Below are 27,195 nucleotides of genomic sequence, written 5' to 3' on the forward strand. Positions count from 1 at the left end.
TCAGTTTTCTCACCTGTAAAATGGGATAGCTGTGCCTACCCCAAGCTCAGTTAGCGGTTAAGCGCCTGGTGAAAACTTGACTCTCAATGAACAGAGACTGCTCTTATGGGGGGGGAGGTGTGGAGACAAGGCCACAGTGGCACGTGGCTTTCCTGTCCCCAGAGTGGGGAGAGATGGTTCTTTTTGAAGTTGGCTCCTGTCTAAGGGGGGAACCCTGATTGGGGTCCACCAAACTTGGAGGGCAGGGGACAGTCGTGTTTGTGGCTGTCTCGGAGTTTGTTTCTGTGGTCACTCAACACTCAGGGATGGACAGAGCGGCCTGGCCCGGGCAGAGGGTCCTCACAATGTCACCAGGCCAGGTCTGCTGCCTACTGCCAGCTCTGCGTCCGTCATAGATCCTGTGGCAGTTCTCCACAGAGGTGGTGACAATGGTGCGGTTATGTAGAGAGTGATGGGAGCTGAGTTTGAGGCTCAGGCTGTAGGCACATACTTGAGTGAGGCCTGGGGGACCTCATTTATACTCCTCTCCTGCTTGGGCCACCACCACCTATCAGATAAGGGCAGGGCAGGCCGCTGGAGGGGGCCAGGCCCAGCATGTGCTCCTGGGGCGATGGGCCGGCGCAGGCGGGCATCCGGAAGGGCTGCCTCTGGAGTCCAGCTCTTCCTTAGGCTATGGGTGACCCTGGGGGATTTCTGGGCAGTCACAGCCCTGTGACCTCAGCACTGTGTGGCCTTGGGCCAGTCACTCAACCTCTCTGAGACTCAGCCCCACATAGGTGAAACCTCACTCTGGGGAGACCAAGTGGTGGGGCATGGAAGTCAAGAGCTGAGGGGTGATGAGGGTGCCATGTGGGAGTCGGGAGCACCTGGGTCTGGCTGGTGGGGGGAAGGTGTGGCTTCTAAGGGGCGGGGAGGGGGTTTGCCTCTCCTGCTGGAATGCTCTGAGGCAGGGAGCTGCCCTTGTTTCTTACCCTCTCCGGCCCCGGGTGGACTGGGTGCAGCCCAGACCCTCAGCAGGTGCCTGCCAGGTGTAGGCCTCAGTCAGAGCTCTGCAGTCCTGAGCCTGGGGGCCTGGAGCTTCTGAGGACCCCGTGGGGCAGGTAGTGGACCAACTCCTCCCTGATCCCATGGCCCTCTCTGTGCCTCTGTTTCTTAACCTGTAGGTGGGCATTACTGTGGTGTCCCCTCCTGAGGGTCACATGTGGGTGACTGGAGCGCTGGGTGAGGGTCAGTCCCCAGGGAGCGCCACTCAAGGCTGACCCTGGTGCAGGGGTCACCGTGGACCATTTGGCAGGACCTGGAGTTTGGGGAAGCTCATGGAAGACAAGGCAGCCCCCAGCCTCCCGGTCACGTGCTGCTGCCTGCCCGCGTCCTCACCCTGCGCCTGGCCCCACTGGGAGCTGACTCACCAGCATTAATGTGTGCGAGGTGCCAGCTCAGGGCTGGGCACGCCCGGACCTTAGGGTGAAGGTGTCGCTGGGGGACAGGGCGCAGGGAGGGCATTCCAGCCGGGCGTGGTCTATCCTGCACGGGGACAGGTGCGCTTCGGGACTTGAAGCCTGAGAGGCCCCCAGGAATGGGCTTTTGCAGCCCTGGGGGTCCCTCTCTCTGGCTGACGGACACCTGCTGGCGGTGGTTCTTGAACTTGGTGGCCCTCCGCTCGCTGCCTGCTGCCCACGGGGCCTAGCTGAAGGCAGATGCTGCCTGACACAACCCGCCCCCCGTCCCCTCCACCAGGCCCTCCCCAGATCGACTCAGGCTGGGGGGGAGGGGCATCAAGGGCCGGAGTGTTACTCCCTCCCCGCGCCCCGAAAAAGGCTGGCCCCAAGGTGGAAGATGTGGCTCTTGGGCTGAGTCTGGGGGTATGGGCCCGCTCAGGGCAGGAGGGGGGTCACAGTCCTCTCCTGGGCAGTTTCTTTGCATTCTAGCACATTCTCCAGGAGGCCAGCCTATGCTCTTCTCACAAAGGGGCTGCTTTTCCCTCACGCTGGGTAGCTTTACATGCGCCGGTGCCCAGGCTCACACAGGCACTCACACGCGTGAACACACACGAATGCGCACATGCTCACAGATGCCTTCACCTGTGTGCGAGCCTGGGCTGGGCCGTGGGTGCTGTGGTCTCCTGCGGGGGGGTGGTCAAGGTCATGGCTGAGGGGAGCCAGATCCCCCGCCCCACCCTTGGCCCTCAGCCTCACCCCTGCTCTCCTTTCAGTTGATGGGCTGAGTCACCGGGTCCCGGTGGCCTGAGGCTTGAGGAGCCTGGAGCTGTCCCTCTCGGTGGCTGGCCCTGAAGGACTGCCCCACTGTCACCCGGCCATCTGCAGTCACTGCCCTTGAGCATGTCCGCCCATTCTCCATCCTCCCTGTTCTCCACCTTCCCCAGGTCAAGGGCTCATGGGTGGAATAGCATCCTCCCAAATTCATATCCACCTGGAGCCTCAGGATGGGACCTTGTTTGTAAACAGGGCATTTGGAGCTGTAATAAGTTAAGATGAAGCCATCCTGGATTAAGGTGGCCTAATTCCATGGCTGGGTCCTCACAAGAGAACAGGGGGAGATTGAGGAGAGAGGAGGATGTCCCCTGCCACATGACAATGGAGGCCAAGCTGGGCTGATGCAGCCACAAGCCAAGGAAGGCCTGGGGCCTCCAAAAGCTGGGAGAGGCAGGAAGCGTCGTGCCCCGGGACCTCTGGAGGGAGTGTGGCCCTCGTGCAGGACGTCCAGCCTCTAGAACATCAGACACTCAATGTGCGTTAAGGCCCCAGTTTGTGGCATGTCGCGATAGCTGCCCCAGGACACTCCTGCAGGGCGGCTCTGAGCCCCACGGGGCCTCATCTGGGGCCGAGCCTGCCTCTGCCTTCATGCCAGCCTCCATCTCCTCTGTGTAAACTGGGACAGCCCTACCCACCTGGACATGTCTTTGGAGGAAAGCAAGGTAACACGTGTGCAGGCGCCTCAGAACACGCGAGTTCACTGGACCGCAGTGATAGGAAGGCAGCTGTGGCCCAGGCCGGTAGCCCTCATCTGGGCACCTTGGGGCCTCGCTCTCGGCGTCCAGCTGCGTCTTGCAGAGGAGCCAGCACCAGCAGGACAGGCGGCCCGTGGCCTCCCCTCCCCCGGCAGAGGAAGCCAGCGGAGGAAATGAGGGCAGCGGACGCCGGGCCAGAGCCAGCTCCCAGGCAGCCTGTCTGGCCTGTCGCAGTAGGCAGTGTCCACGCCGGGTCCCTGCCTTCCTCTGCCAGGGTCAGCTTTGGGGGCAGGGGCCAGGGTGCCCTGGGGTCAGGGAAGGTCTGCTGAGGGTGACTCTGGAGTTAGACCAGCAGTTGGAGCCACGCGGGAGCGGCCGCCAGAGCTAGGTATGTGGGGGTTTCTGGGAGGGTGTGGGCTCTCCCACTGCCAGCCCTGGGACCGGGCATGAGCGGACAGGGGCTCATACTCGCGAGGTCCCCAGCCCCTGCTCTGGCTCTGCCAGAGGAAGTGGCAGGACAGGAATGGGCAGGGCCAGGGCAGTGGGTGGTGCTGGGCAGCTGGGGGTCACTTGTCACAGAGGGTGTGTGAGGTGGGGCAGCAGGATGCTGGCCGGCATCTGGAGGCTGGGGCGGGTCCCCGGTCGCCTCTCACGGTGGGATGTGGCAGGCGGTCGCTTGTAGAGGGATGTGTGGTGACTGTGTAATGGGCTGGTAGCTGTCTGCGTGGAGCTGCCTGTAGTCCCGGGCAGGTGCTTCGGCTCCACTTGCTGTGAGGCCCACCTGGCTGTCCGGGCACCCCCCTGGAAAGAAGGAATCCCACTTTGGGGGGACGCCGCCCACACAGCATGCTCCTAGGAAGGAGTCTGGCTGGTCGCGCTCGGCCTCATGCCCGAGGTCACTCCTTGTTGACAGGGAAACGGCAGGTTCTCTGCGCAGCCGTCGACAGACACTGCCTTCTGCCCAGCTCCGGGCATCCTAACGCCATCTCTTCCCTCTTTTCCTGACAGCTTTATTGAGATATGATTCACGTACCGTACGATTCATCCATTTCAAGTGTACACTTCAGTGCTTTTTACTGTATGTACAGAAGTGTGCAGCCATCACCACTATTTCAGAACACTTTTGTCCCCCTCGTGAAAGCTGCACACCCACCGGCAGCCTCTCACGTGCTTCCTGTCTCTGGAGATCGCCTGTCTGGACGTTTCCTACCTGCAGGCGTGCAGCTCAGGGTTGTCTGGGTCTCTCTGCATGGGCCCTCCGTTTTCTATCACGGGAACATAGGGAGGGGGCCTGGGTCTGGGGGCAGCTTTCGTGGATGCTGAGGGCTGGGCCACGACACGCAGGCCCCTGCCCAGCACTCAGCATCGAGGCCCTGCTCCTGCAGTGCCACAGTGTGACTCGCCTTTTCCGCTGCCTGACGCCTTGGGTGCCTTTCTGGGGGCTTGTTGGCCATTTGAAGTCATCTTCTGGGATTCCCCGTGTGAGCCAGGCCTGCCCGGCTGTGGGTATTATTTATATGTTCTGGAACTGAGCCCTTGGTCAGAGGTACGCATCAGGGCTGGTGCTTTCGCATCTCAGCCGTCTCACTGGTCTGGGGCAGCGTATGCAGGCACCGCTGGGGCGAGTCTTTCCCAACCCCTGTGCTCAGTGGCGTCAGGTTGGTGGCTTGAGACGGGCTGTGGTGGGAGAATTTGCGCCCCAGGAGCCTGCAAAGCCTCCACGTCAGAAACCTCCTCCGTCTCTTTCTTCCAGAGAGCCGGTTGTTAAGCATTACCAGCAAACCAGGGGTGTAGGCCAGCTTGTTAATCCCAGGAAGCCGCCTGGAATCCTTTTGGCGTGAGGCAGGCATCCTCAAGAGGCAGTTTCTGGCCCCTGGGGATGAATGACCCAGAGGGATGGTCGTGCTCCCTCTTGGGGCCACTCAGCCCTGGAGGGAGCCTCTGGGTGGGGCCTGTTCAGGGAGCGCGGGGCCAGGGCTTGCACAGTCCTGCCCCTGGCTGAGGCCGCACCTGACCTGAGCCCTGCCCCTGCTGCCGTGCTTCCCCAGCCCACCTCACCCCACTCTCTGCCCGCACTGGGTTCCAGGCAGAAACTTGGAGGCCAGGATGGCAGGAAATTCTGGGCTTGGGCTGCCCTCCCGCCCCTCAGCAGCTGGTGCTGGAGTGGGAGCCAGTGCATCGGATTCTGCTTTATTTTTCCTCCTTGTGATGGGCAGCCCTGCAAGTCCTGTCTGAAACTGACTGGCTGCAGTGCTTCCTGGGTCTAGCCGTGCATCTGTAGGTTTTCTCCTGGGTGGGTCTGAGCCTGGCTGCCTCCGGCCTCTGCACAGCTGCTCCCCCGATGCTCCCCCGCCCATTCTTGTGAGAGGGACTCATTCATCCAGCTCAGTATCCTCGGGGGTGCCCAGCAGGTATCAGGGCAGGGTCCTCAGATGAACAGGATGGGCAGGTCCCGTCCTCCAGAGGGGGTCACCCTCAAGCCCCTGCAGGGAATGGGGGCCGAGGGACGTGCAAGTCATGGAGGGACTGGCAGACGGAGGCTGGGGGCCAAGTGGGAGGCCGTTTGTGCAGATGAGATGGTGTCGGTGGGAGCGGCCCCGGGAACGGAGAGACGGGTACTGTAGTGCACGTTTTTCCCTGTTCTCACCCAGCTACCCCCCACCCAACCACTCCTGCTGTGTCCCTTGGGCTGCTCGGTCACCAGGGGTTGGGGGGCCAGGGCTGAGGACATCCTGGGTGCCCACCCTGCCCCAGGACTAGCCTTGGGGGTGGGTCCTGGGGCTCCTGGGAAAGAGTCAAGGGGCCTCTGTTGGTGGCGACCAGGCCGGCCTTGTCACACGCCAGCAGAAGGGATGTCACTCATTGGTGCTGAGCTCGTGGCACTTGCTTCTGTTGCTGCTCTGCACGGCGACTATGTTTATGTCCAGCGCTGGTCCTGGCCCGAGGGGGACCGGGCTGGGTTTCCAAACCCATACTGCCAGCATGTGCTTCTGGAAGTGCGTATGAGAGCATGTCTCCTGGCGTGAGAGGTGTGAGAGTGCGTGCACATGGGTGGGTGTGATGTGTGTGCCGGGAGTGTGTGAGTGTGAGCATGTGTGCAGGGGTCTGAGTGCGGGTGAGGATGTGGGGGGAGTGTGTGTGTGGGAGTGGGTGAGCACACGTGTAAACATATGAGTGCACCTGTGTGAGGACGTGTGTGTGAGTGTGTCCCCTCTCTGGTTCTCCGGGGAGAGGCCCAGGCCCCCGGCTCTCCCCTGCCGCTGGGCAGTGAGAGCCCTCGGGCTCCCCTCTTAGGCTCTGGGTGATGGTATAGTTCCTGACCCCCTGTGGACGGCAGGCGGGGGGCTGACACCCCCCTCCGACCACACCGACCGTCCAGCCACCTGCCAAGGGTCTGCGGTCTGGGGTCGGGGAAAGAACCCTCCTGTGTAGGCGGCTGCCGTGACTTGTGTGTCCGTGGGGGCCTTGGGGGGGGGCCTCCCAGCTGCTTGTTTGTGTGTCCTTGGACTTTGCCGGGTCTACACTTAAGCCGGCAGAATGGCTGCGGCCACTTAGCCGCCGGACACTTGAGCTTCCCTCCTCCGGAGGCAGCGCCCTCCACCTTCCAGCCCTCCCCTCAGTCCTTGGGGTGTGAGACTGTCCGGGCTGCCTGCTTGCCCGCCCCTTTCCCCCAGTGCTGTCCTCGGCCCCATGCGGCCCCAACGCTGTCTGTACTCCACGCCGCAGGTGGCATCCACACCTGTCTCTGTACATTAGGACATCCAGACTGCAGCTGGAGAGGTTTGGAAGGTTCTGGGGTGGGGTCAGTGGGGTGCAGCCTCCCCACGCAGACGTATCTCCGGCCCCTCTCACCTGCTGGGGTGGAGCCTGGGTGGCTGCGGAGGTGGGGTTGCTGCACCCCTGCCCAGAGCTGTGTTCTGAGGTGGTCAGTGTGAGCCTGGTGGGGGTGACGGGCTGGGACTGAGAGCCGTCCGTGACTGCCCCCACCCAGCGCCAGCTCTTGGGATGGGGGCATCCTGCAGCTGCGGCCTTCATCCTGGGAGGCCCATGGGGAGGCGGGTGTGCCAGGGCCCAAGCGACCCGTGCGTCCGAGCAATCAGGGCTCTGATTTCAGTCGCCAGCGTCCTTTCATTTCTCTACTTGACCTCAGAGATTTGGGGGAGGAGTGAGGACATGGATGGGGTGGGCCTGGGTCCTGCCTGGGAGGCGCCACACAAGTCCAGTGACCTGCTTCCCTTCCTCCGCCGAGAGGATTCTGTTCCTCTCCGGGGGAACTTCCATGTCTGGGCCTTTGGGCAAACATTTGCCAAGAAACTCGGCCCCACGGGCCCCTCAGCGCTGGGTCCGCCTTCCGGATGGTTCATGGGGGTATGACTGCCCCTCCTACTTGCCCTCTGTCCGGGGAAGCCCCAGACTCTTGCCACTTGCCCCAGCTGCGGGCTGGGAGGTGGGAGTAGCAGGGACAGATGATGGGCCCCTGGAGGCCTGGGCACGCAGAGCTCTGCCCCTCGCGCTGTCCGCTCACCTCGGCCTCGTAACTCAGAGACGCCCGCCCAGGTTGCACAGCTTCTTCCTGCACAAGATCCTGTTTGCATCACCAGGCAGGCTTGTTGGGCAGAGGCACTGGTGCCAGGATGCCCTCCGATGCCCTGCCAGGGCCCCGCCCCAGGCCTGCTGGTGACCCTGGGTGTGAGCCCCCGTTGGCTGCATCCGTACCAGGCAGGCTGGCCGGGGCGCTGGGAATACCAGGGGGCGTGGCTGTCTCGCTCGGAGCCAGGCTCACTGCCTGGGCTGGGCAGGGGCCCTCGGAGGGCCTGGTTGCCCCCACTGGAACTTCAGGCCAGTGGGGGCTGGGCCGGCTGTTCTGTTTCCTCACGTGGTGCCGTGGGCTTCGGTGTGAGCCACGGGAGCAGCTCCTCAGGACCTCAGAGCCTGTGGCCGGCCCTGGACTAGGTGTGGTACTAGGTGGGGGCACACAGGCGGGTGCCAGGCGCCCAGAACAGCAGTTTTGGCTGTACTTGGGGCGGATGACCCCGTGGGGGTATTCAAGGCTACTCGGCCACAGGGGGGATCTGAGACCTCCCCTCCTTCCACAGGGGAACAAGTTGGGGGCCAAGAAGGGTGCTGGGCCCTGGTGGTAGGTGGGCACAAGGTGGACGAGTGGATGGGGTCCTGGCCTGTGTGTTGTCCTGAGTAGCAGGGGTGGGGCCGTGCTCCACCTGACTTCCGACATTAGGATGGAACATCCAGTGAACTTCAAGGGCCAGACGGGGCTGTAGCAGGGAGTCAGTTGGTGCTCTGGCCTCGGAGCCCCCAGCCCCCGGCAGAGATGCTGGTCGAGGAGTGGGCTCCCCGTGGTGTCTGGCTGCGATGGGGGGTCGCCCAGGACCCTCACTGTTGTGGAAGTGGCCTTTGTTCCAGGAGGGTTTGGGCAGCGCCCCAAGGGAGTGGGTGAAGGATGAGGCTATGGGCGTCTGGTGCAGATCGGAAAGGGGCTCTTGGGGGGAGCAGTGAGCAGTTGGCACACCCCTGACTCGGTCTCCACGGGTGTCAGACCACTTGCTTAACATCTTTTTAAACTGAGGTGAAATTCATATAACGTGAATTTAACCCCTTTAAAGTGTACGGGTCAGTGGCATTTAGTACATTCACAGTGTTGTGTGGCTACCACCTCTCTAGTTCCAGAGGCTTTTCATCACCCCCAAAAAAAGCCCTGTGCCACTACAGTACCCCTCCCGGCCTCTGTCCCCTGGACCCGCCTGTTCTGGACACTCCATAGGGATGGACCATGCAATGCCGTGGAGGGGCCCTCGGACTCGCCCACGGCTTCTCCACCAGCTGTGCGGGGGCTCCTCTTTTTCCTACATCCTCAACAACACTGGTTATTTTCTGCTTTAAAAATCATGGGCGTCTTAGTGGCTCAGATGGCTCACTTATTCTTCAGAGTGGCTGCTGAGCCAAGCAGCAGCGTGCGGCCCCTCCCAGCAGACTGGGAGACCGAGGCACTGGGCCTTGAGGCTGGAGGGGGATGACTGGAAATGCTTCCTGAGTGCCGTGTGTCTCAGGCTCCTGGGGATGTTGGGACGGGGCCAGGCCGAGGGGCCAGTGAGGATGAAGGCGCAGTGGGGGAATGGCCAGCAGTGGGCAGGCAGGCAGGTAGAGGGCTCGGAGGGGGCTCGTGGGTGGCGCTTTTGGAAGATGGCTTCAGTCCCGGGTGAGGAACCTCCGGGAAACCACAGACCCCCGAGGAGGTTGGGCAGGGTCTGGGCCATGGGGTGGAGCTCAGTGTCCTCAGCAGGGCTGGACGTGGGGAGGGGGCATGAGCAATCCAGAGACAGTTGGGGTCTCCCACTTGGGGAGGGGGTGGGAGGGACCCAGGGAGCGGGTTTGCCTTGAGGGGGACGTGGACTCCATGCTGGGTTTGGTTTGAGATGCTCCAGGACACCCAAGGGAAGGGCCAGGGCCAGGTGGATATCGGGGTCTGGGGCCCCAGAAGAAGCTGGGGACCAGGGTAGGAGCTGGGGCCCTGATGGGGTCAGGAGGGGATGTAGGCCAAGCCTGGGTCCACTTGGAAGGAGGATGGCGTCTAGCCCAGGACAGTGAAGGGGGTGGCTGAGGAGGTGGAGGGTGCAGGGGCCACCCCGGGACCCAGAATGAGGCACAACCTGCTGTCCTTCCTGCACTCTGGCCGCCAGATGTGGCCAAAGACAGAGCCCCTCAGAGTGGGTCCACTGACCTGAGGATGGCTGGAATCACTGATCCTTCTCTTGGCCGATCCAGGCCACCTCCACCTTCCATCTCTGTGTCCCCATTGTTCCCCTGGGGAAACCTTACTGACCTCCAGCCATGTGGCTCCCCCAGGTGGGGTTTGAGTGTGGGGTGTGGGGCAGACAGAGACCTGTGGAGACCCAGGACCCTGTGACGCCAGGACAGGATCTGGGCTCCATTCTGTTTATGGTGAAACCGTGGGGGTCTTTAAAGACAAGAGGGATGGGGTTAGGCGTGGGTGATAATTAAATAAAATATTAAATAAAATTATATATATCTGATTCTAGACATAGTACATGCTTATTGTAGAAAATATGAAAACTGCAGACAGCGAGAAGGTATTAACTACCCAGAATTCTACCACCCAAGACAATCACTGTTCACATTTTGAGATATTTTCTTCCAGTTAGTTTTTTTTTTTTTTTAACATGGTTGTGATCAGGATTTATAAACAATTCTATGTCCTGCCTCTTGTTCTCAAATTTACTGAGGCATAATAGAAATAGACTAAACTGTGCATGTTGGGTTTGATGGGTTTGGTGTACAGATATGTCAAAACTCATGAAGTATATATATTTGGGAGACCCCATGAACCCTTGACTCCGTACTCAAATAACAAGCATTTGCTTTGAGCCCAACCGTTCCCTTGTATATCCACTTTTTAAAATTAGCATAAAGTTGCTATTTCCTCATTTATTTAAAACACCTTCTTAAATTCATTCTCTATGGCTTCTTTTGCAAATATACTATTGTTTTTACGGAATCCTTTTATTGTAACTATTTAGGCTGTTTTTTACTCTTATAAACACCACTGCAGGGAACGTCTCTGTGAAGCGATTCCTGCCTGTGACATTAACTTGCTCCTTCCTTTGTTTTTAGTCTGGATTTGTGTGCCATCCAGGCTGCTCTCTCGTTTAAATTCCCAGACCAGGAATCACTAGGCCTGGGAGTTGGCGGGCCTCCCAGGCCCTGCGTGCGCGTCTCCAAATCGCTTTCCAGAGGCTGCTCCAACTTACGCCCACCAGAGCGCCTGGGCAGCTGGTCCTGGTGTGTGGGCTTCAGCCAGACACCAGCTTCTAAGAATTCACGTGGTCGAGAAGCTGACATCGGGTGTGACATTTCATTTCTTTTATTATGGACGGGGCTGCACATTTTCCTGTGCGCTAGTCAAATTGTATTTCCTTGTTTGTGGGCTGACTGTGTGTTGTTTGCTTGTTTCTGTTTTGGGATCTTAATGTATTTTTTTTGTTTTTGCTGATTGTGTGCCCCCAAAAGTAGTCACATCAGTCCTTGACAAATTTTCTGTCAATCATTCGTCCTGGTTTGTTGTTTCCTTTTAATTTGGGGCTTTTATGGAACATACGTTTCTATGTGGCCAAACCCATTGATCCATTGCTTTTAGCTTAAAACCCCCTCTCCATTGAGAAGCCTGATATTTATCTATTTTCTTCTCAGATGCTATAATTTGACTCACTGATGTCAATCTGAAGTTATTCTGGTGTGTGGTCTGAGGCAAGACCACAGGGGCCGGGCATTCTGTGCGGGGTCTTCCTTTGAGGCCAGGCCTGGCTCTGGGCTGTGATCTTGCTCTTCACCTGTTGGCCCATCTCTGCCGCAAAACCGTATGGTTTTAATGATTGTAGCTTTTGGGCATGTTAAGAGTTAGAAAGGCAAGATCCCTCTCTCTGCACTTTTCTAGTTTCTCTTATTTAGAGCTTCATCCACTACAAGGCCATGGGTCTTGTTGATGGGTGCCTGGGAGGGGATGAGGGAGGTGGGGTGACCCAAGTCGTGTGACAGCCCCCTGATGGACACCACTCACCTGACCTCACCCCCTCTCATTGGTGGAACAAGTCATTCCTTTTACAAGAAGCCTGGCCTGGCACCTGGTTCTGTCCAGAACTGCTCCCTCCCCTCCTCACAGCTCCCCCAACAAATGGTCCATCCCCCTCCTCCCGCCAGCCCCTTGGAGCCCTCCCTGGAGACGGACCAAGGCCAGGACCAGAGAGCACCAGCACCGAGGGTGGTTCACCAGAGGGATCTGCTGGGTACCTATGTCCACCCCCTTTGGGAGCACAGGATCCGTGTCACCCCTCCAGTGTCACCTGCAGGGCCAGGACCCCCAAAACAGGAGCCCCTTGTGAAGGGCCCTGAGACCTCCAGGGTGGGCCATGGAGGGAATCCATCCCCAAGGGACACCCAGGTCCTGGCCCTGCAGGCTCCACCCCAACTTAAACCAGCATCCCTCCCCCCTCCCCTTCCGTGTCCATCCACTGAGGGCCATAGGTGGTGTGGCTCGTGCCCAGACCCTGACGCTGGACCCCACTCCTGCCCCCTGCTCACCCGGCCTCCCAGCGGGATCGGGCTGGTCCTGGAGCACTGGATAGGGCCTGTCACGTGGCGGGTGTTACAGTCGTGTACTCGGGGGACAGGGTGGAGGCAGTGTCCCAGAGCCAGCACCTGGCAGGTTTTACGGGGGACTGTGGGATGTCCAGGAGGCAAAGAGGGCTTGGGGACATGGGACTCTAGCCCTATGGGGTCTGGAAGGAGGGTCTTCTGGCCCACCTGTCTCCCTTGGGTTCCCTACCCCAGTTGCAGGTCCCTGAGGTGATCTGGGGGACAACAGAGAAGATGTGGGAGGGGGGAATCCTCAAAGAATGCGTTGAACTTGAAAACGAAGCAGGAAAAGCAGGAAGGGAGAAGGGGGAGGAAGGGGGGGGAAAGGAGGGGTGGGGACCCATTGGTGGACCCGGTGTCCCTGCCTTGGGAGACGGTGCCTGACTGCAGCTGTGTGGGGGGCTGTCACCCTGAAATGGCCTGCAGTCAGACCCCCACACGTGCCTGGCCTAGTGGAGGTGGGGTGGGGCCAGAGAAGGGTGGTTCCAGGTGGGAAGCTGGGTGGTAGGGGTGAGATCTGACCCGTGAGGCTGGGGGTGGGGGCGGGCTCTGTTTGCTCAACATGAACTGGAAAGTGGCCCCTCCTGGCAGAGAAAGCATCCACGGGAGACCCTCGGGACACAACAGGTGCCCAGTAAGCGTGAGTTACTATTCCTAAACGTGGCCATGCAGTTTTACAGAACGCCGTGCCTCCTTGGAAATGGCTGGGCCTTGCCCAGCAGTGCTCAGGCCACCGGGCTGGCGAGGAAGGCAGGGTCCCGTTCAAGCAGCAGAATTGGGCCTATGGAGGCCATAGACCTGCTGGGTCGGTGGGGGGAGCTGGTCGTCTCTGTCTTTTTTTCTCTGTTGCTTCTGCAGTGGATAGAATTATTATTTTAGGAAGTATCTAACGAAACAGGGTCCACCATCAGTCATCCCCACAGGAGGGTGCCGCAGAGGCGGGACCTCAGACAGAGGAGCGGCCAGGAAGGCAGGTGGTTCTGGTCTATCTGCTGCTCCGGCTTGGATGCTGCGCGGGTTTTGGGGTGTTGTAGGGGCTGGTGGGTGTCAGAGGTGAGCTGCTGAGCATTTGTTACCCTGGGGTGTGAAGACCCCTGGGTGTCACTGAACTTCGGGCGGGAAGATGGAACAGGCGCCTCTCGGCTCCGCACACGCCCCCTTTGTTGTGATGGTTGATGGTTAACAGGTGTTTGTATAGTATGACCATGTCAGCTTTTACAACCTGCGTTTTCACATAAGGGAGCTGGACTCTCAGTCCTTTCCTGTGTGATTTCATCTGATTAAAGTAGAGCGTTAATCACAACAAAAAAGAGCTCCTCTTACGCCTGAAACGTGACCCCTGCTGGTGGAGGTGGGGGTGGGACCTGTCCGCTGCTCTCAGGGAGCACCCCCCAAGGGACCCCCCCACCCCCACCCCGTGAGGTTTCCTTCCAGAATCCCTGGCCCAGCCCCTGCCTCTTCCAGCCCCGTAGGCTTGTGTGGCCCCTTGAGGGGTGTGGGCCCAGGGTTTGCCCTGTGTGCTCTCGGCCACCCACAGGCACTGCTTCTCCCTGTGATGTCGCCACCCTGTTCCCAGTGTCCTGGCTCCCTGGCCCCAGTTCTGCCCACAGAGCGGGCATGGGGCACTGAGGAGGGCAGGGAGGGGTCCTGGCCGGGGGCCCCAGGCTCCTGTCTGTAACTTCCTCACCCCAGCCCTTTGTTTGGGTGAAGACAGGCAGGCTCTGTGCCTGCCAGGTGACCCTGACTGTGGGTGCCCCCGGTTGTGGGTGCCCCCCAAGGTGAAAGGGGCCTTGGGGAGTGAGCCCTACAATGGTGGAGGGCTGTGTGCCGACGCCCACGGTCACTTGGCAGGAACCTAGCCCGTGGCTGAGATGCTACCCATCCCCCTCCCCGTGAAGGACCATTCTGGCCACCTGCCCCTGCTTAAGGAGGCTCTAATGGGGGTCACCTGACCCTACTTAAGGAGCCTCTGATGGGGGCCACCTGCCCCTGCTTAAAGCAGCTCATATTGAGGCTACCTGACCCCGCCCAGGGCGGCTCGCACGGAGGAAGCTTGCAGAGCGGCTCCGGGGACGCAGGCTGCTGGAGGTCCGGGACAAGGCTCCAGGGACTGAGGAGCTCACCCCGCTGTGGGGCACACGGGACACATGAGGAGTGAGCAGACCCTGGAGACCCTGGAAGGCAGGGCCCAGAGTTCAGAAGGAGGCAGGTGTGAGCTGAAGCAGTGGGAGCCGCACCCCACCCCATGGAGGCCACACCCCATGAGTGCCCTGCCTTGATGCCCCCAGGCTTGGAGGCCGGGAGGAGGTCTGCACAGCCGCAGGGCAGACCTGGATGATGAAATGGACCCTAAGAGAGAACTTCCCAGCACTCAGCAGTTCTGCCTGCCCTGCCCTGTGTGTGGTGGGCCAGCCCTCCCCCATCCCAGCTGGACGGAGATTGGTGAAGTGGGGCCTGAAGGGGCTCTGGTATCTGGGTTCCTGCCGGGGCTACGTTTCCTGCCTGGAGGTGAGCAAGTGCAGGGGCGGGGGGCTCACTGAATGGGGTACATCCAAGGGCTCGGGCTGCAGGGCCACCCTTGGCCGCTCCCAGGTGACTCCCGGTGGTCTGGGCTTCACCTGGGTCTGCGGGTTATTTTATAATCTTGGCGGGCCCTCTGGGCAGGAGTACGAGGGGCAGAGAGGAGCAGGTGGTGAGCGGCCACCCTGTGGCCTTGCTGTGGGACCGGCCTCTGCCCCTGTTCCTCCTCTCCTCGCCCTCTGCTCAGCCAGCAGGAGGCCTGGAGCACTTTTTGGCCCACCCTTCACCCCTTACCCGGGGCTGAACTGAAGTGGGAAAGGGCGGGGGGTGGGGTCTTGTGGTAGGGGGTCTGTGGCGTGTGCCAGGCCTAGCTGACATCTTGGGTTGGTGTTCCTCTATTGCACACTCCGTGTGGGGTGGCCCCATTTCCAGATGGGGTAGCTGAGGCTCAGGGCCCCACAGCTGGTGAGTGATGGAGCGTCCAGCCCACCGAGGCCCTGAGCCCTCTCCCAGCCCAGCCTGGAGCTGCCCCAGCCCAGCCTGGGGAGGGTAAGCAGGTAGCTTCTTCCCACCACGACCAGGAGCCCCCTGATACTGGCACATGGTCACAGAGATTGGTGCCAGCACTTGCCCACTGAGGGTATACAGGCACGCCAGGTGTCCATCTCCTGTGGGGAGGACCACGGGGCCAGGTCCCACAGTGGTCGAGTGCCCCAGAGTGCAAGGGAGGCTTCTTGGCAGGGGGTTGGTCTTCCTCTGCTTAGCAGGCTCCTCTCACCTCTGGCCCCAGCACCCTCCCTTCCTGGAGCTGCACTGGGCAGCCCAGCCTGCGGCCCTTGACTATGTTCTGACCTGGGAGCTGCTGCCCCCACCAGGGCCCTCCGAGGCGGTGCCTGTCCATGCACGGCCACTGTGCTCTGTGGGGCTGGGCAGTAGCTGTGGGTGCCATGAGGGTCTGGCCTTCCCTTCTGCTTTGGCAGCAGGGTCTGGGGGCAGGGGTGGAACCTCTGGTGATAGTGCTGCAGAAAGGGGTCCCGGAGGCATTGGGTGGACAGAAACACCCGTGGAGGCTTAGGGTTCCCCGAGTGGGGCCCAGGCCAGGCACGGCCAGCCAGCAGGGAGTGCCTCAGTGGATCCTCCTTTCACAGGGTGTTAGCTGAGGCCATGTGCCAGGATGCTGGTGGGTCCCAAGTGCAGTAGCCCCAAGCTTGGACCCCCGGGTGGCATGCACCCATCTGAGCCAGCCACCAGCCGCACAAGCAGGGCATTTGTTCCCCACATCCAGGGTCCTGGTGCCTGGTACCCAGCCCTGCAGCCCCCAGACCTTGGCTTCAGTCCTGGAGCCCCTCATGGTTACAGAAGGGGGCTGGCACGGTGACGTGTGTGCTGGGCTTCATGGCCATGTCTAGGGGCTGGTGTTCTGATCCTTTCTCACCTGCCCAGTGTCTTCAGGAAGGCTCTCCCCGCTGAACCCTTGGACATAAAACGGCCAGAGAGTGCCACCTGGTGGGCGGTGAGGACCCCCCACCACACACACACCACCGACCTACGTCTCACTGCCAAGCTGCCCCTGTGTCACTGTGGTCACAACTCAAGTGGGCTCTGCAAGAGCCAGGACCCAGCGGGCCTGCCCTCTCGCGGGCCTGCCCTCTCGCGGGCCTGCCCTCTCGCGGGCCTGCCCTCTCGCGGGCCGTGTGGTTGTCCCCAGGCCAAGGGTAGAGCGGCAGGCATCTGGGCTTGGGGTCTGGTTGGAAGTGGGCCTTCCCGTGCTCCCCGCGGGGCTGACAGTCACGCTAGGGTGAACGGCCACAGCGAGGTGAAGGGCTCGGAGTTTGGGAGCAAAGCTGTGGCTGGATGCTTTCTGCTGCAGAGTTGAACGGCCTGAGGTTTGTTTGAATGGGTTTTTCATTTCTGAAACAAATAACAAAGCCATTTGCAACTTTTGTCTTCCTGGGCACTCGTGGTGTCGTTCTGGTGTGTGAGTGGCCTGGCACTGGGGGGATGGTTTCGGGGTTGCCGCTGCCAGGCCCCCTCAGTGTACGGAGCATGGAAGGACGTGTGTGCAGGTGCACGAGCACAGACACACAGGTCAGTGCCTGTCTGTGCGCTATAGGTGTGCCAGGTGTCCATGCGCTGGGGTCGTGCAGGCACCGCCACCCGCCGCAGGCGCCTCCGGCTCTTCCCTGTCCTGTCCTGGCTCCAGTATGTGGCTTCTTTGCTCTGAAGAACCAAATACCTACCTGAGGCTGCTCTGTCCCCTCCTTGTGGCCCCACTGCCCCAGCGTCTAACCTGATGGGCCTCTGCACCCTTTGTGGTCCTGGTGCCGTTCTCTTTCCTCCGTCAGTCAACACAGGCTTATTGGTGTTTCCAGGCCCGGGGTGTTCCTCTAGCCCTTGACACAAAGAGCATCCCTGGGCTGTCACACCTCTCACTGAGGTTGTCACAAGAATGAAATGAAGTGCTGACCCCTCTTGCACTCTGGGAAGAGGTGGGGTGTGAATGGGGCCCCATATGGGCCTCCCAGACTGTTAGTGGGTGCCGATCCTAAGGGCACGAGCAGGACCTTCCCTGTAGGCATCTTTGGTGGGTGGTGGAGGAGCCGGGAGCCAGGAGTCAGGAGTGGGTCTACCCAGGCCCCCAGGCACCAGCCCTGTCCGTGTTTGGGTGCATCCATGACTTCCTCGAGGCTCAATTTTCTTACCTCTAAAGTGGGCACGATGATACCTCATGAGCAGGTTTGTCGGGGGACTGAAAGAGAGGGTATGTGTGTGTACATACATAGTGTGTATATGCCCCCGTGTGTGTGTTCGTTCATGCTGTGTTGATACAACAAGTGTCTCTGCCAGACACAGGTCTGATTCAGGAGTTCACGGACAGTAGGGCCCAGGCTGTAGGCGCCGGCCTGCGGGCTCAGAGAAGGGCTCCGGGAGCCAGAGCTGGAGGTGCTGAGGGCGTTGGTGCCTCCCTCCTGGGGGCGGCCAGGGTGCAGGACTTGAGTGAGTGATGTCTATGTGTGGGTAGGGGGTGAGCGGCCCCTGTGCGGCCTTGGGATCTGGGGGTGACGCTGGAGGGGACAGGTCCATCGGACACTGAGGGGCTGTTGGAACCCTCCTTCTCCCACCAGGATCATCCTCTGACTGTGGAGGACAGGGCATGGGCTCCCTGGGGACCGAGAGCAGTCTCCTAGCCTCTGACATGGACCTCAGTGTCCTCATCTGCAGAGTGGTTCTGAGGGTGACACTCCTGTCACCTGCTGTAGTCTCAGGGAGGGGGGCAGGGTTTCAACTGTTCCAGCATTGGTGGGGCTCCAGAAACTGACATGTTTTGTAGATTTGAAAATTCAAGTCCACAGCCTCTCAGAGCCACTTCTGGCTCTGCCCATCTGTTTGGTCGTCTCCCTATCCCTGCAGATCCACCTTCAGGGATGTGGGCATTGGATGGTGGGGGAGGCCCACTCAGGGCCCCACCTGCCACCTTCCTCTGCTGCTGAGTCAAGCACATCATGCTGAATGACCACCCATCCTCAGCCCAGTTCTGTGACCAGGGCCTGCCAGGGGGTTGGGAGGGAACCCACAGGAGGGCCGCACCCCAGGACTAGCATCAAGGAGGCTGAGGGCGGAGGCTGGGGCTGGGTCACCTGAGGCTGTCTTGCCCGACAGCAGCCTGTGCAGCCCAGAGGGGCAGGTGAGTGATGGGCCTGGTGCCTGCTGCCTTCTTCCAGGCCCTGGGACCATCCAGGAGATGGAGATGCAGGAGTGCGCGTGCAGGCAAAGGTGGCGGGAGGGGAGCCTGCGGAACGCCCATGGGTTGCCGTGGCAACAGCACATCCTTAGGGGCTTTCATGGCTTCCTGGGGTGCGGCAGCCAGCGCTGCTCAGCACCCTGTGAGTACACGCTATTTGGGTGGGAGAGCCCAGGTGGGAGGGGTGATGCTTACATAGTGGGTGGGCCCCCCGACCCGGCCTGTGGAGGCCCCTGTGAAAGTATCTTTTCACAGCCCCACGGGACTGGGGAATACAGCCAAAGTTCCAAGGTCTCTTCCAAGGGTAGGCTGAGCTGGTTTCCCCTGCCATGGTGACCCTGCCCTCCTGGGCCCTCAGCCTTGCCTCTCTTCCCTGTATGTGGGTATCTGGAATGAGCTCGGAGACTTGAGCAGGAGTCCAGGCCGCACTTACCATTGTTCCAGCCTCTTGGGCTCACACTGCCTCCAGGAAGTCTTCCTAGATACCCCATTAACTGGCAGCTCTGGCTTCCCATGTGGGCGCAGAATGCCCGGGAGCAGAAGCAGATCAGTCAGAGGTCAGCTGTGCACCTCGGCAGGCTTCTCACCCTCAATGAGCCTCCATTTCCTCCTGTCCGGTGGAGACAGGCATGGCAGCCACCTCAGTGCCAGTTAGGACCCGGTGAGGCGCTGCTGAGACCTGCTCTGACCTGAGGGACCAGTGATGGCAGGTGTGCTGGGTGGGATGATGGGGTCCTGAGGAATCAGCCATTGGGAGCTGGGGGGCTGGGGTGCTCAGTGGGCAGAGGAGCTGGGGACAGGCAGGAAACCTCCAGGGGCCGAAGGGAGGACGGGCAGAAAGAAAGTCCTCGGGAACGGGGCGTGCACTGGAGCCAGTATTATGGGACAGGAGGGCAGGCCAGGGGTGGAACTGCCAGCCCAGCGTTTAGGGGACCCCGGCTGGCCCCACCACACTGTCCTGCGGGCACCAGATGGGCCAAGCTTTCCCAAAGCCCTGGCTCAGCGGGGGAGTGGGGGCAGCTTGGAGCCCTAATTTGGGGGCCATGCTTGTGTGTTGGAGGGCCATGTTGTGCTGTCCTGGGCACCACAGTTTCCCCATCTGGTGAGGGTGAGCCATGAGGGGCTCACATGGACCAGGTGCTGCAGAAGGGGGCACCCTGCTGTCCTCAGGACAGAAACAGCACCAGGGGTCCCTTGGTGGGCATTCAGTAAGAGGGTGACTTGGAAACGCCAGGCTGCATGGAGGAACTCTGCTGCCTGACCTTCTTGGGGATGGTGACATCCCTGTCCTCAGAGGTTGGACAGGTCCCGGCCCTGACCCCCAGCTGCCTGGAGCCTGGCATGTGGCCAGCGGCCAGCAGCCAGGTCCTCAATCTCTCCCACTTAGTGGGGCCCTGGTCCGCCTCCCAGCAGCCCCCATCCCGGGTCTCACAGCCTTTGCCAGTGCCATGCCATAGCAACGATGACAGCCCCCAGGGCCCACTCCAGAGGGGCGAGTGGGCTGGCCAGTCTGAGAGAGACGTGGGAGAGGGTCCCCATAGCCCCAAGACCCTGAGCTCATGAGGGATGTCCACGAACCCCCAGAAGTGGGAGCTGAGCAGGCCTCGCCAGCTCTGCCAGCCCCTTGTCCCTTGGCAAGGCCAGTGTGGCACCCAGGGGCCGGCCATGGACTGCAGGCTTGGGCCACTGTGGCCACCCCGTGTGTCCACCAGCCCTGGGCCCGGCGGCTGTGCCTCTGAGTGTGGGGTCTTGGAGCAAAGGTAAAGGTGCTGAGGCTCAGATCGCAATGAATCGGGGGGCCTCGGAGCCCGGTGTGGGGATCGGCTGGCCCCGGAGTGTGCCTGGGGGGCTGGGTGCAGATGGGGGCCGGCTCGCAGAGCTGCCCTGTAACTGCTCTCTCCCTCGGCAGACGGCGCCCCGCTCAGCGAGCTCTCCTGGTCGTCCTCCCTGTCTGTGGTGGCCGTGTCCTTCTCCGGGCTCTTCACCGTCATCGCCCTCATGCTGGCCTGCCTGTGCTGTAAGAAGGGCGGCATCGGGTTCAAGGTGAGGGCTGGGGGTCGGGGGAGGCTGTGGACGAGATCCTGAGGGCTGGCCCTCTGGTGTCCACTCGGCACTGGGCTTCCTTCCCTCCTAGGGCCCTCTGGGGACCATAGAGGCCGGCACCCCACAGCCCCTCTTCTGGGGGCGGCCGATGGGAGAGGCCTAGGGGCTGTCAGGGACCCCTCCCACTGCCTCCCCCATTTTGGGTCCCCCTGTTGGGGGGGCACTGCCTCACACTGTCATGTCGCAGCTCAGGGTCAGGCCTCTGTGTGCGGTGCACCCCGGGACGGTGAGGATGGGCCTCAAGGGGGCTACGGGGGCTCCTGAGCCGCTGTGGGAGGGGTCTCTATGCCCAGGGGGTCCTTGAATCCCTGCTTGTTCGAATCAGCAAAGGGAAACCGAAGTTGCCCAGTCACGCTTCCCGGCATCAAAAGCACCTCTCTGGCTGGGGTCACCTTACTTTGGGTGTCTTCTGCCCCACGAGGAAAGGATTGTGTGCCACATGGGAATCAGGGCGGTAGGACAGCAGGAGTAATCATTACTGTTTATGGAGCATCAGCTAGACGCTGGGCCCGCCTTCTCTCTGGCCGCCCTGGCAGGGCTAAGCTCCTGGGGTCATCCTGGGCTGGATTCCAGGGCTGAGGTGCCCTCCTAAGGATGGTGGCCGAGGGGCATCCCCTGGGGCGCTGTTCCCCAATCCTAGAAGTGCCCATGGCTGCTCCCTACCTTTAGCTGTAGCTCTGAGCATGGAGGACCAGGAGAAAAAGCTGGGAACTGAGAGGCCAAACCAGAGCACCCCCCCAGCCCTGTGGGCTGAGTTCTGCCGACTTAGCACATAGCACCGCCTGTGGTCATTCTCCCGCCCACTCGGCCGCCCCGCCCTTGGCTGGAGGTCAGATTCCCGGGCCTGGCGAGGTCAGGAGGGGAGGGGCTGTCCTGTGGCCCAGCACAGCGGCCCGCCACCCCAGTCATCTCCATACTAAGTGACCCACATTGCAGCCGGGTCACCCCCATTTTAGAGAAACAGTGCCCCCCCCCGGTATGTCTCATCACAGAGGGGGCCAGGGGAGCTGGCATCTGCCCGGCACTTGCCTTTTACAAAGGTGTCTTTGCCACATTTCACTGCAGGGCCATCCAGAGCCCTCTGAGGGGTGGGCTGGTGGAGCTCAGGGCCTGGGCAGCAGGGCCATGGCTCTGGAAGCCTCGGGTCTGCATCCAAGCCCCTGCCTGGGTATCCTCATGCCTAGCCCTGTCTCCCTGGCCTGCAGGCACACAGTGGGCTGGGCCAGGCGATGCTGGCATTTTCCTGGAGGATCCTAGGGCCAGAGAAGCAAGCGGGAGGGGGAAGGGAAATGGGATGGGAAGGGCGAAGGGAGGGGAGGGGGAAAGGAAGGGGAGGGGAAGGGAGGGTGGAGGGGAGGGCGGAGGGGAAGGGGTGCCTGGGTTGGGCCTTGAGGCTATTGTATGTCAGCCCCTTCTCAGGATGCTGTGAGAACAAGGCCCCAAACAAGGGCCAGTGCGGCCCCCTCCTACCCGTGCCCTCCTCACCTCCTGGGAACATGGTGCCCGGAACATTCCAGCACTAGTGCGCCTCAGTGGGAGGGCCTGCCTGCATAGCGGGCTCCCGCCTGGGCTCTGGGGGGCCAGTGCTGGGCTCTCGCACCTGGAGCTGTGCTGGGAGAAGGGGCTGGGCAGCGATGCTCACACTGTCCTATCTGATCACCCGCTCTGCTGGCTCCATCCGGTGGGCCTCCAGGTGGCACTGTCAGGTAACAGGCTGGGGCCGGGTCCAGGGCCAGACCCCGAGGTAGGTAGGTAGGTGGGCGGGCAGGCATCTGTGCCTCTGCAGAGCCGCAGCTGGGATTACAGGGCGAGGGGTTTGGTTCTGACAGCCCTGGGGCCCAAGGGTGGTCTCCCGGGCCCTGGAGAGGGGGAGTCCCTGCAGGCCTTGTCCCCAGTGGCTCTGTCATCTCTGGGTACAGGCCGGGACCAGCCCGCAGGGACACCCCAGGGGGCTCTCAGCCTCCCTGTTGCAGCTGAGGAAATTGAGGCCCGGAGAAAGGAGGGTCCTCGGGTCACAGCGCCGGGTGGGAACCTAGGCCTTGCGGCTCCCTGTCCAGCCGCCTGGCCACAGGGGCGGCCCCGCTGCAGCTGCTTGGAAGTCCCTCGACCCTCGGCCTCTGTTTCCCCACCTGGCAGCAGTCTGTCCTGGTCAGGCAGGCCCGTGGTGCTAGTACTGTGGTTCTGCTTGTGGCCCAGGGCTCCTGGGAGACTTGGCCGTGGCTCAGGAATGTGAGGGGGCTTCCTCAGACAGGCGAAGGGGCAGCTGAAGTTCAAAATAGCCGGGCCAGGTGGGGCCCAGCCCGGTGCCCAGGGCCAGGCTCTTAAGGAGCCCGGGGAGCAGACAGACGCCCGCCCTCCTGGGTCGAAGTCCAGGGGCCCTGCAGGCAGATGGCCGCGGTAGGTGGTGCTGTCAGCTACCACCTGCCTGGGGGTGAAGCTGGGGGTGGGCTCTCAGGAATGCCCCTTGTCCGGGAGGAGCAGGGGCACTTAGTTGCTTGTCCACTGGGTCAGGGTGGGTGGGATGATGGAGCCCCTGTCCTGGATTCCCCAGCCACGACCCTGAAGCCACTGACCATGGGGTACCCCCGCCCAGGGCGAAGGCTGCTGGGAGGTGGGGTGGCTGAGAGGCGTGGAGGGCTGACTCTGGATGGGCAGAGGCAGCTGGCCTTCAGCGCCCCCCCCACCCCTTGCCAGTGTGGGCCCGGTGCTGCCCACCCTGGCCTGAGCCTGGTAGGCGTGGATGTGGGTGGGCTGAGGCTGGACGAGGCGTGGCTGCCCTGGGGCTCACGGCCCCCACCCTTGAGGCTCTGCCCGTGGGAGGCGAATCCCCACTCCCCAACCAACACAAACCAAACCCCGCCCTCCTGGGGCAGCTGGTGCCCCTGCGGAGGGGGCAGCCGAGGAGTGGGGTCTGTTCTCTGCCCTGAGGAGCGAGGAGGTGGGTGGAGGGGGCAGCTGGCAGGACTGCTGGGGGGAGCGGGGCCCCGGGAAGAAAGGGGCCTTTCAGAGCTGGCCTGCACCCCTTGTTCTCACCCTGCCCTGCCCCCGTCCCCTGCCCCTCCCCCTTCTGGGGAGCCCTGGAGCTCACCGCGTGTGTCACCCGTTTGGCCCAGGAGTTTGAGAATGCCGAGGGGGAAGAGTACGCGGCCGACTTCTCGGCACAGGGCTCCCCCGCAGCAGCGGCTCAGAACGGGCCCGACGTGTACGTCCTGCCACTCACCGAGGTCTCCCTGCCTATGGCCAAGCAGCCCGGGCGTTCAGGTGAGTGAGCCCCCAGGTGGGCGAGCCCCCAGGTGGGCGTAGGGTGTGGCTTGGGGGTCAGTGCTCCTGGGGAGGGGAGGCAAGGGGCTGGTGTGTGCCCCCTTTTGCTGGCCCTGGGGCTCTGTGAGCAGGCTTGGGCCAGCTGGGGCTACTGTGCAAAGGGGGCAGGGGTCGCTCCCTCTGCTCCTGGGGTGGGCACCCATGTGCTGGGAGGAGGGGTTTCTCTTCGGTCCCTGGGATGCTGGACCCCAAACATGGGCTCCTTGGTGCCCAGGAGCAGGGCCCACCCACTGGGGGGGAGGGGCTCTTTGGGGCTCCTTCTGTGGGTGGAGCCTTTTGCTCAGGGCCCTGGGGTAGGGGAAGGAGGGACCTGGGTCCCCCCAGTGCATGTAGGTTGCAGGTGCGGCGGGGCCTCTTCCTGTGGCTTCCTTGCCATGTCTCCCACTCGCCCCATCCCGTGGTCCCCCCACCAGGCTGGCAACCCACATGGCAGATGCAGGGCCCACACTCCAGAGGTTAAAGGTCAGTGGCCAACTTGGGCTTTGAACCTATATCTGCCTGATTCAGCACTGCAAGAACCCCCCAGCTGTGTCTGGAGGCTGGTGGGGGGGTCCCTGGCCCCAGGCCCCCTCCCTGGCAGCTCCTAGGTCAGGCCCGTGCCCACCCCCAGCTCCTCCAGGTGCACTGAGAAGGGTGTCAGGCCCAGGGGGGGCTCTGTTGGCACCAGGGTCTGTGATGAGTAAGCCTGCCCTACCTGCTTGTGTTCTGGGCCCTGCTGGTCCTGACCACGGTGCTGCCCACCCCGAAGCCCAGCCTTCATCATGGGCCAGGGGCCTCCAAGGCACTGGGCTGGGCCCAGCCCCCTGGCACCATGACTGTCACTCCCCACCCCCCTGCAGGTGTCTCCTAGAGGAGACTTCACCAGTTAGGCAGGAATTTCAGGCCCCGGGGCTCCTCTGTTGAGTGGCCCAAAGGAACACCCTATAAAATCTTGAAGGTGGGGTCTCTGCTATAGGAGGCCCCCAACCTTCCTGGGTGACCATGGGAGTTTCTGAGCCTGTGCGGACAGTGCTGGATGCTAGGAGCTGTTGCGGAGCAAGGGGCCCCCCAGGGGACACTGTACCCCTGGCCTGGGCCTGTCACCTGCCCCTGGCAGTGTGCGTGCCTGGGACCCCAAGGAATCTTTGAGACCCAGTGTCTTCCACCGCTTAAGGGACTGTCCCTAGGGATGAGGAGGGGCAGGGATCCAGGAGGGGGCAGTGATTGCATGCTTTTTTCTACTTTTTTAGCTCTGTTCTGTTCTTTATAGGGTACCCTGCTTCTGGGGAGGGGGAGAGATTTGGGTGATGCTGGGAGGGCAGCCCACCTGGAGGTTAAGGATTAAAAACCTGGGTAGCAAGTACTACCCTCTCTAAACTGTGGGGGAAGATGGCCCAGCCTTCAGGCTCCCCAGCCTGGCTCTGTAGGTGCTGGCCCTTGGGTGCGGACCCCAGAACCCCTGGACCCGGCCTGCCACGTCTCCTGCAGATGCCAGGAGACCTTTCCCGTTGGCTGGCAGTCAGCATGCTCCACCTTCGTCACTGCCCCACTGTCAAGACTGCTGAGCCTGCTTGGGGAGACCCCAGGCTGGAGGTGGGGGGCAGCAGGCTGGACCTCAGGGGGAGGAGCCCCGGGACTCAGGGCCCCAGTGGGACCCCTTACCCCCAATTCTGCTCAGCATCAAGGTCAACATTCCCTAGGGTTTCCAGTCCCTGGGAGCAGCCCCTCACCTTGGGGTCTACTGGCTGCCAGGCTCAGCCTGTCCCCTGGGCCCTCTGGGCAGTTGGCGTGGGAGCAGAATTCGGGGAATCCCTTGGGGCACAGGCGGGGTGTGGGTGGGCTCAGCAGCTCTGGCCCTTCCTCTGGGGCCCTCACTGACCCTTCCTGCCTGCTGACCTCACCCAGCCCAGCCTGCAGGAGAATGGGCCCAGTGTGTTCCGTACAGGGCTGTGCCAAGCAGCCCCCAACAAAGGAGCCTTTGGCGTGCCTGGCGCTGGAATGCCAGCCTGCGGCAGGGGTGAGGGGACGGGCCACTCCACTTCCCTCCTCCCCATGGCCTCCGCCCCAGCCACACTGCCTGCCCATCATTGCCTGTGCGCTGGTCCCGGCTCCAGGCCCTGCTGTTTCCAGCCTGGCTTGTCCCTGTAGCTTGGGGCACAGCCTTCCCAGACCCACTCAGAAAGATGCATGGATGCGGCTTGCAGGTCCACAGCTCCCCTGGGCAGCAGGTGCCCTGCTCCTGATGGCCGCCCCCATCAGGAGGGAGCAGGGGGCTCTGGGTGGCTCCCCAGAACAGGCCATGCAGGCAGCCCCTCTAGGGGCCAGGCGAGAGATGGGGGCAATGATGGAGGCTGAGCTGGCATCTCTGAGCCCCCTGCCCTGTTACAGTGCAGCTGCTCAAGTCCACAGATCTGGGCCGGCACAGCCTCCTGTACTTGGAGGAGATTGGCCACGGCTGGTTTGGGAAGGTGAGTTGCCGTCCCGGGGGTTGGTGGGGATGGGGGAGGGACTGGCAGCGTGGTCCGCTCTTTTGCCTGGCAGGTGGACAGGGTGGGTTGGAGACCTGCTTCTTCTAGAAACCTCCCCAGCCCTGGGGTCCCCTCTCAAGGCACACTGTACTGGGCCCCTCCCTGGGGACCTCAGGGTCTGGCAGCCTCTTCTCTGTAGATCCTGGTATCATGCTGGGAGATGCCTCTGATTGGGCAGGGATGGGGAGCAGCATCTGGGTCCTGGCTTCTCCCTGACCACCAGCCTGGGTGGGACAATGAGTCCATCTTCCTCACTGCAGACCCCCAGAGCTCTGAGAACAGCTGGGGACCTTAGGGGAGGTAGACACAAAAGACGGAGTATTACAGCCAGGAGGGCTCGCTCTCCCAGGAGTGGTCCAGAACCCATTTTGCAGATGAGTACATTGAGGCACAGAAACAGACTGCTTTGGCTGGAAGAGCAAGGCTGGGGGCAGAGCTTGGGGACGGTGGAGTCCGCCCACCTGGTGATGCCTGCCCCGCAGGTATTCCTCGGGGAGGTGAACTCGGGCATCAGCAGCACCCAGGTGGTGGTGAAGGAGCTGAAGGTGAGCGCCAGCGTGCAGGAGCAGATGCAGTTCCTGGAGGAGGCGCAGCCCTACAGGTGGGTGGCACCTGGGGACAGGCTCAGCCGGAGGGGGTGGGCCACTGGCCGGGAGGTGGGGACGCGGGCCCTGTAGACAAAGGCAAGCTTTGTGCTGCCCCGCTCCTGCCCTGCCCTGAGTGTGAGTCAGGGGGGCAGCCTGTTGGCTCCCGCAGGGCCCTGCAGCACAGCAACCTGCTCCAGTGCCTGGCCCAGTGCGCCGAGGTGACGCCCTACCTGTTGGTGATGGAGTTCTGCCCGATGGTGAGTCGCCCGCTCCCTGGCCCTC

General features: G+C 62.0%; 1 protein-coding gene across 2 annotated transcripts in view; it reads left to right on the top strand.

The window, feature by feature from the left end:
- Positions 1-27,195, top strand: part of AATK (apoptosis associated tyrosine kinase) — a 38,425-nt gene that overhangs the window by 1,902 nt on the left and 9,328 nt on the right. For both annotated transcript variants that reach the window (XM_060081983.1, XM_060081982.1), the window contains exons 2-6: positions 20,305-20,438; positions 23,612-23,759; positions 26,187-26,266; positions 26,809-26,927; positions 27,083-27,170. In XM_060081983.1, the coding sequence (XP_059937966.1) occupies positions 20,305-20,438; positions 23,612-23,759; positions 26,187-26,266; positions 26,809-26,927; positions 27,083-27,170 (569 nt within the window). The remainder of the gene's footprint in view (positions 1-20,304; positions 20,439-23,611; positions 23,760-26,186; positions 26,267-26,808; positions 26,928-27,082; positions 27,171-27,195) is intronic.

This window comes from Mesoplodon densirostris, chromosome 18, assembly GCF_025265405.1.
Source record: "Mesoplodon densirostris isolate mMesDen1 chromosome 18, mMesDen1 primary haplotype, whole genome shotgun sequence".
Taxonomy (NCBI): Eukaryota; Metazoa; Chordata; class Mammalia; order Artiodactyla; family Ziphiidae; genus Mesoplodon; species Mesoplodon densirostris.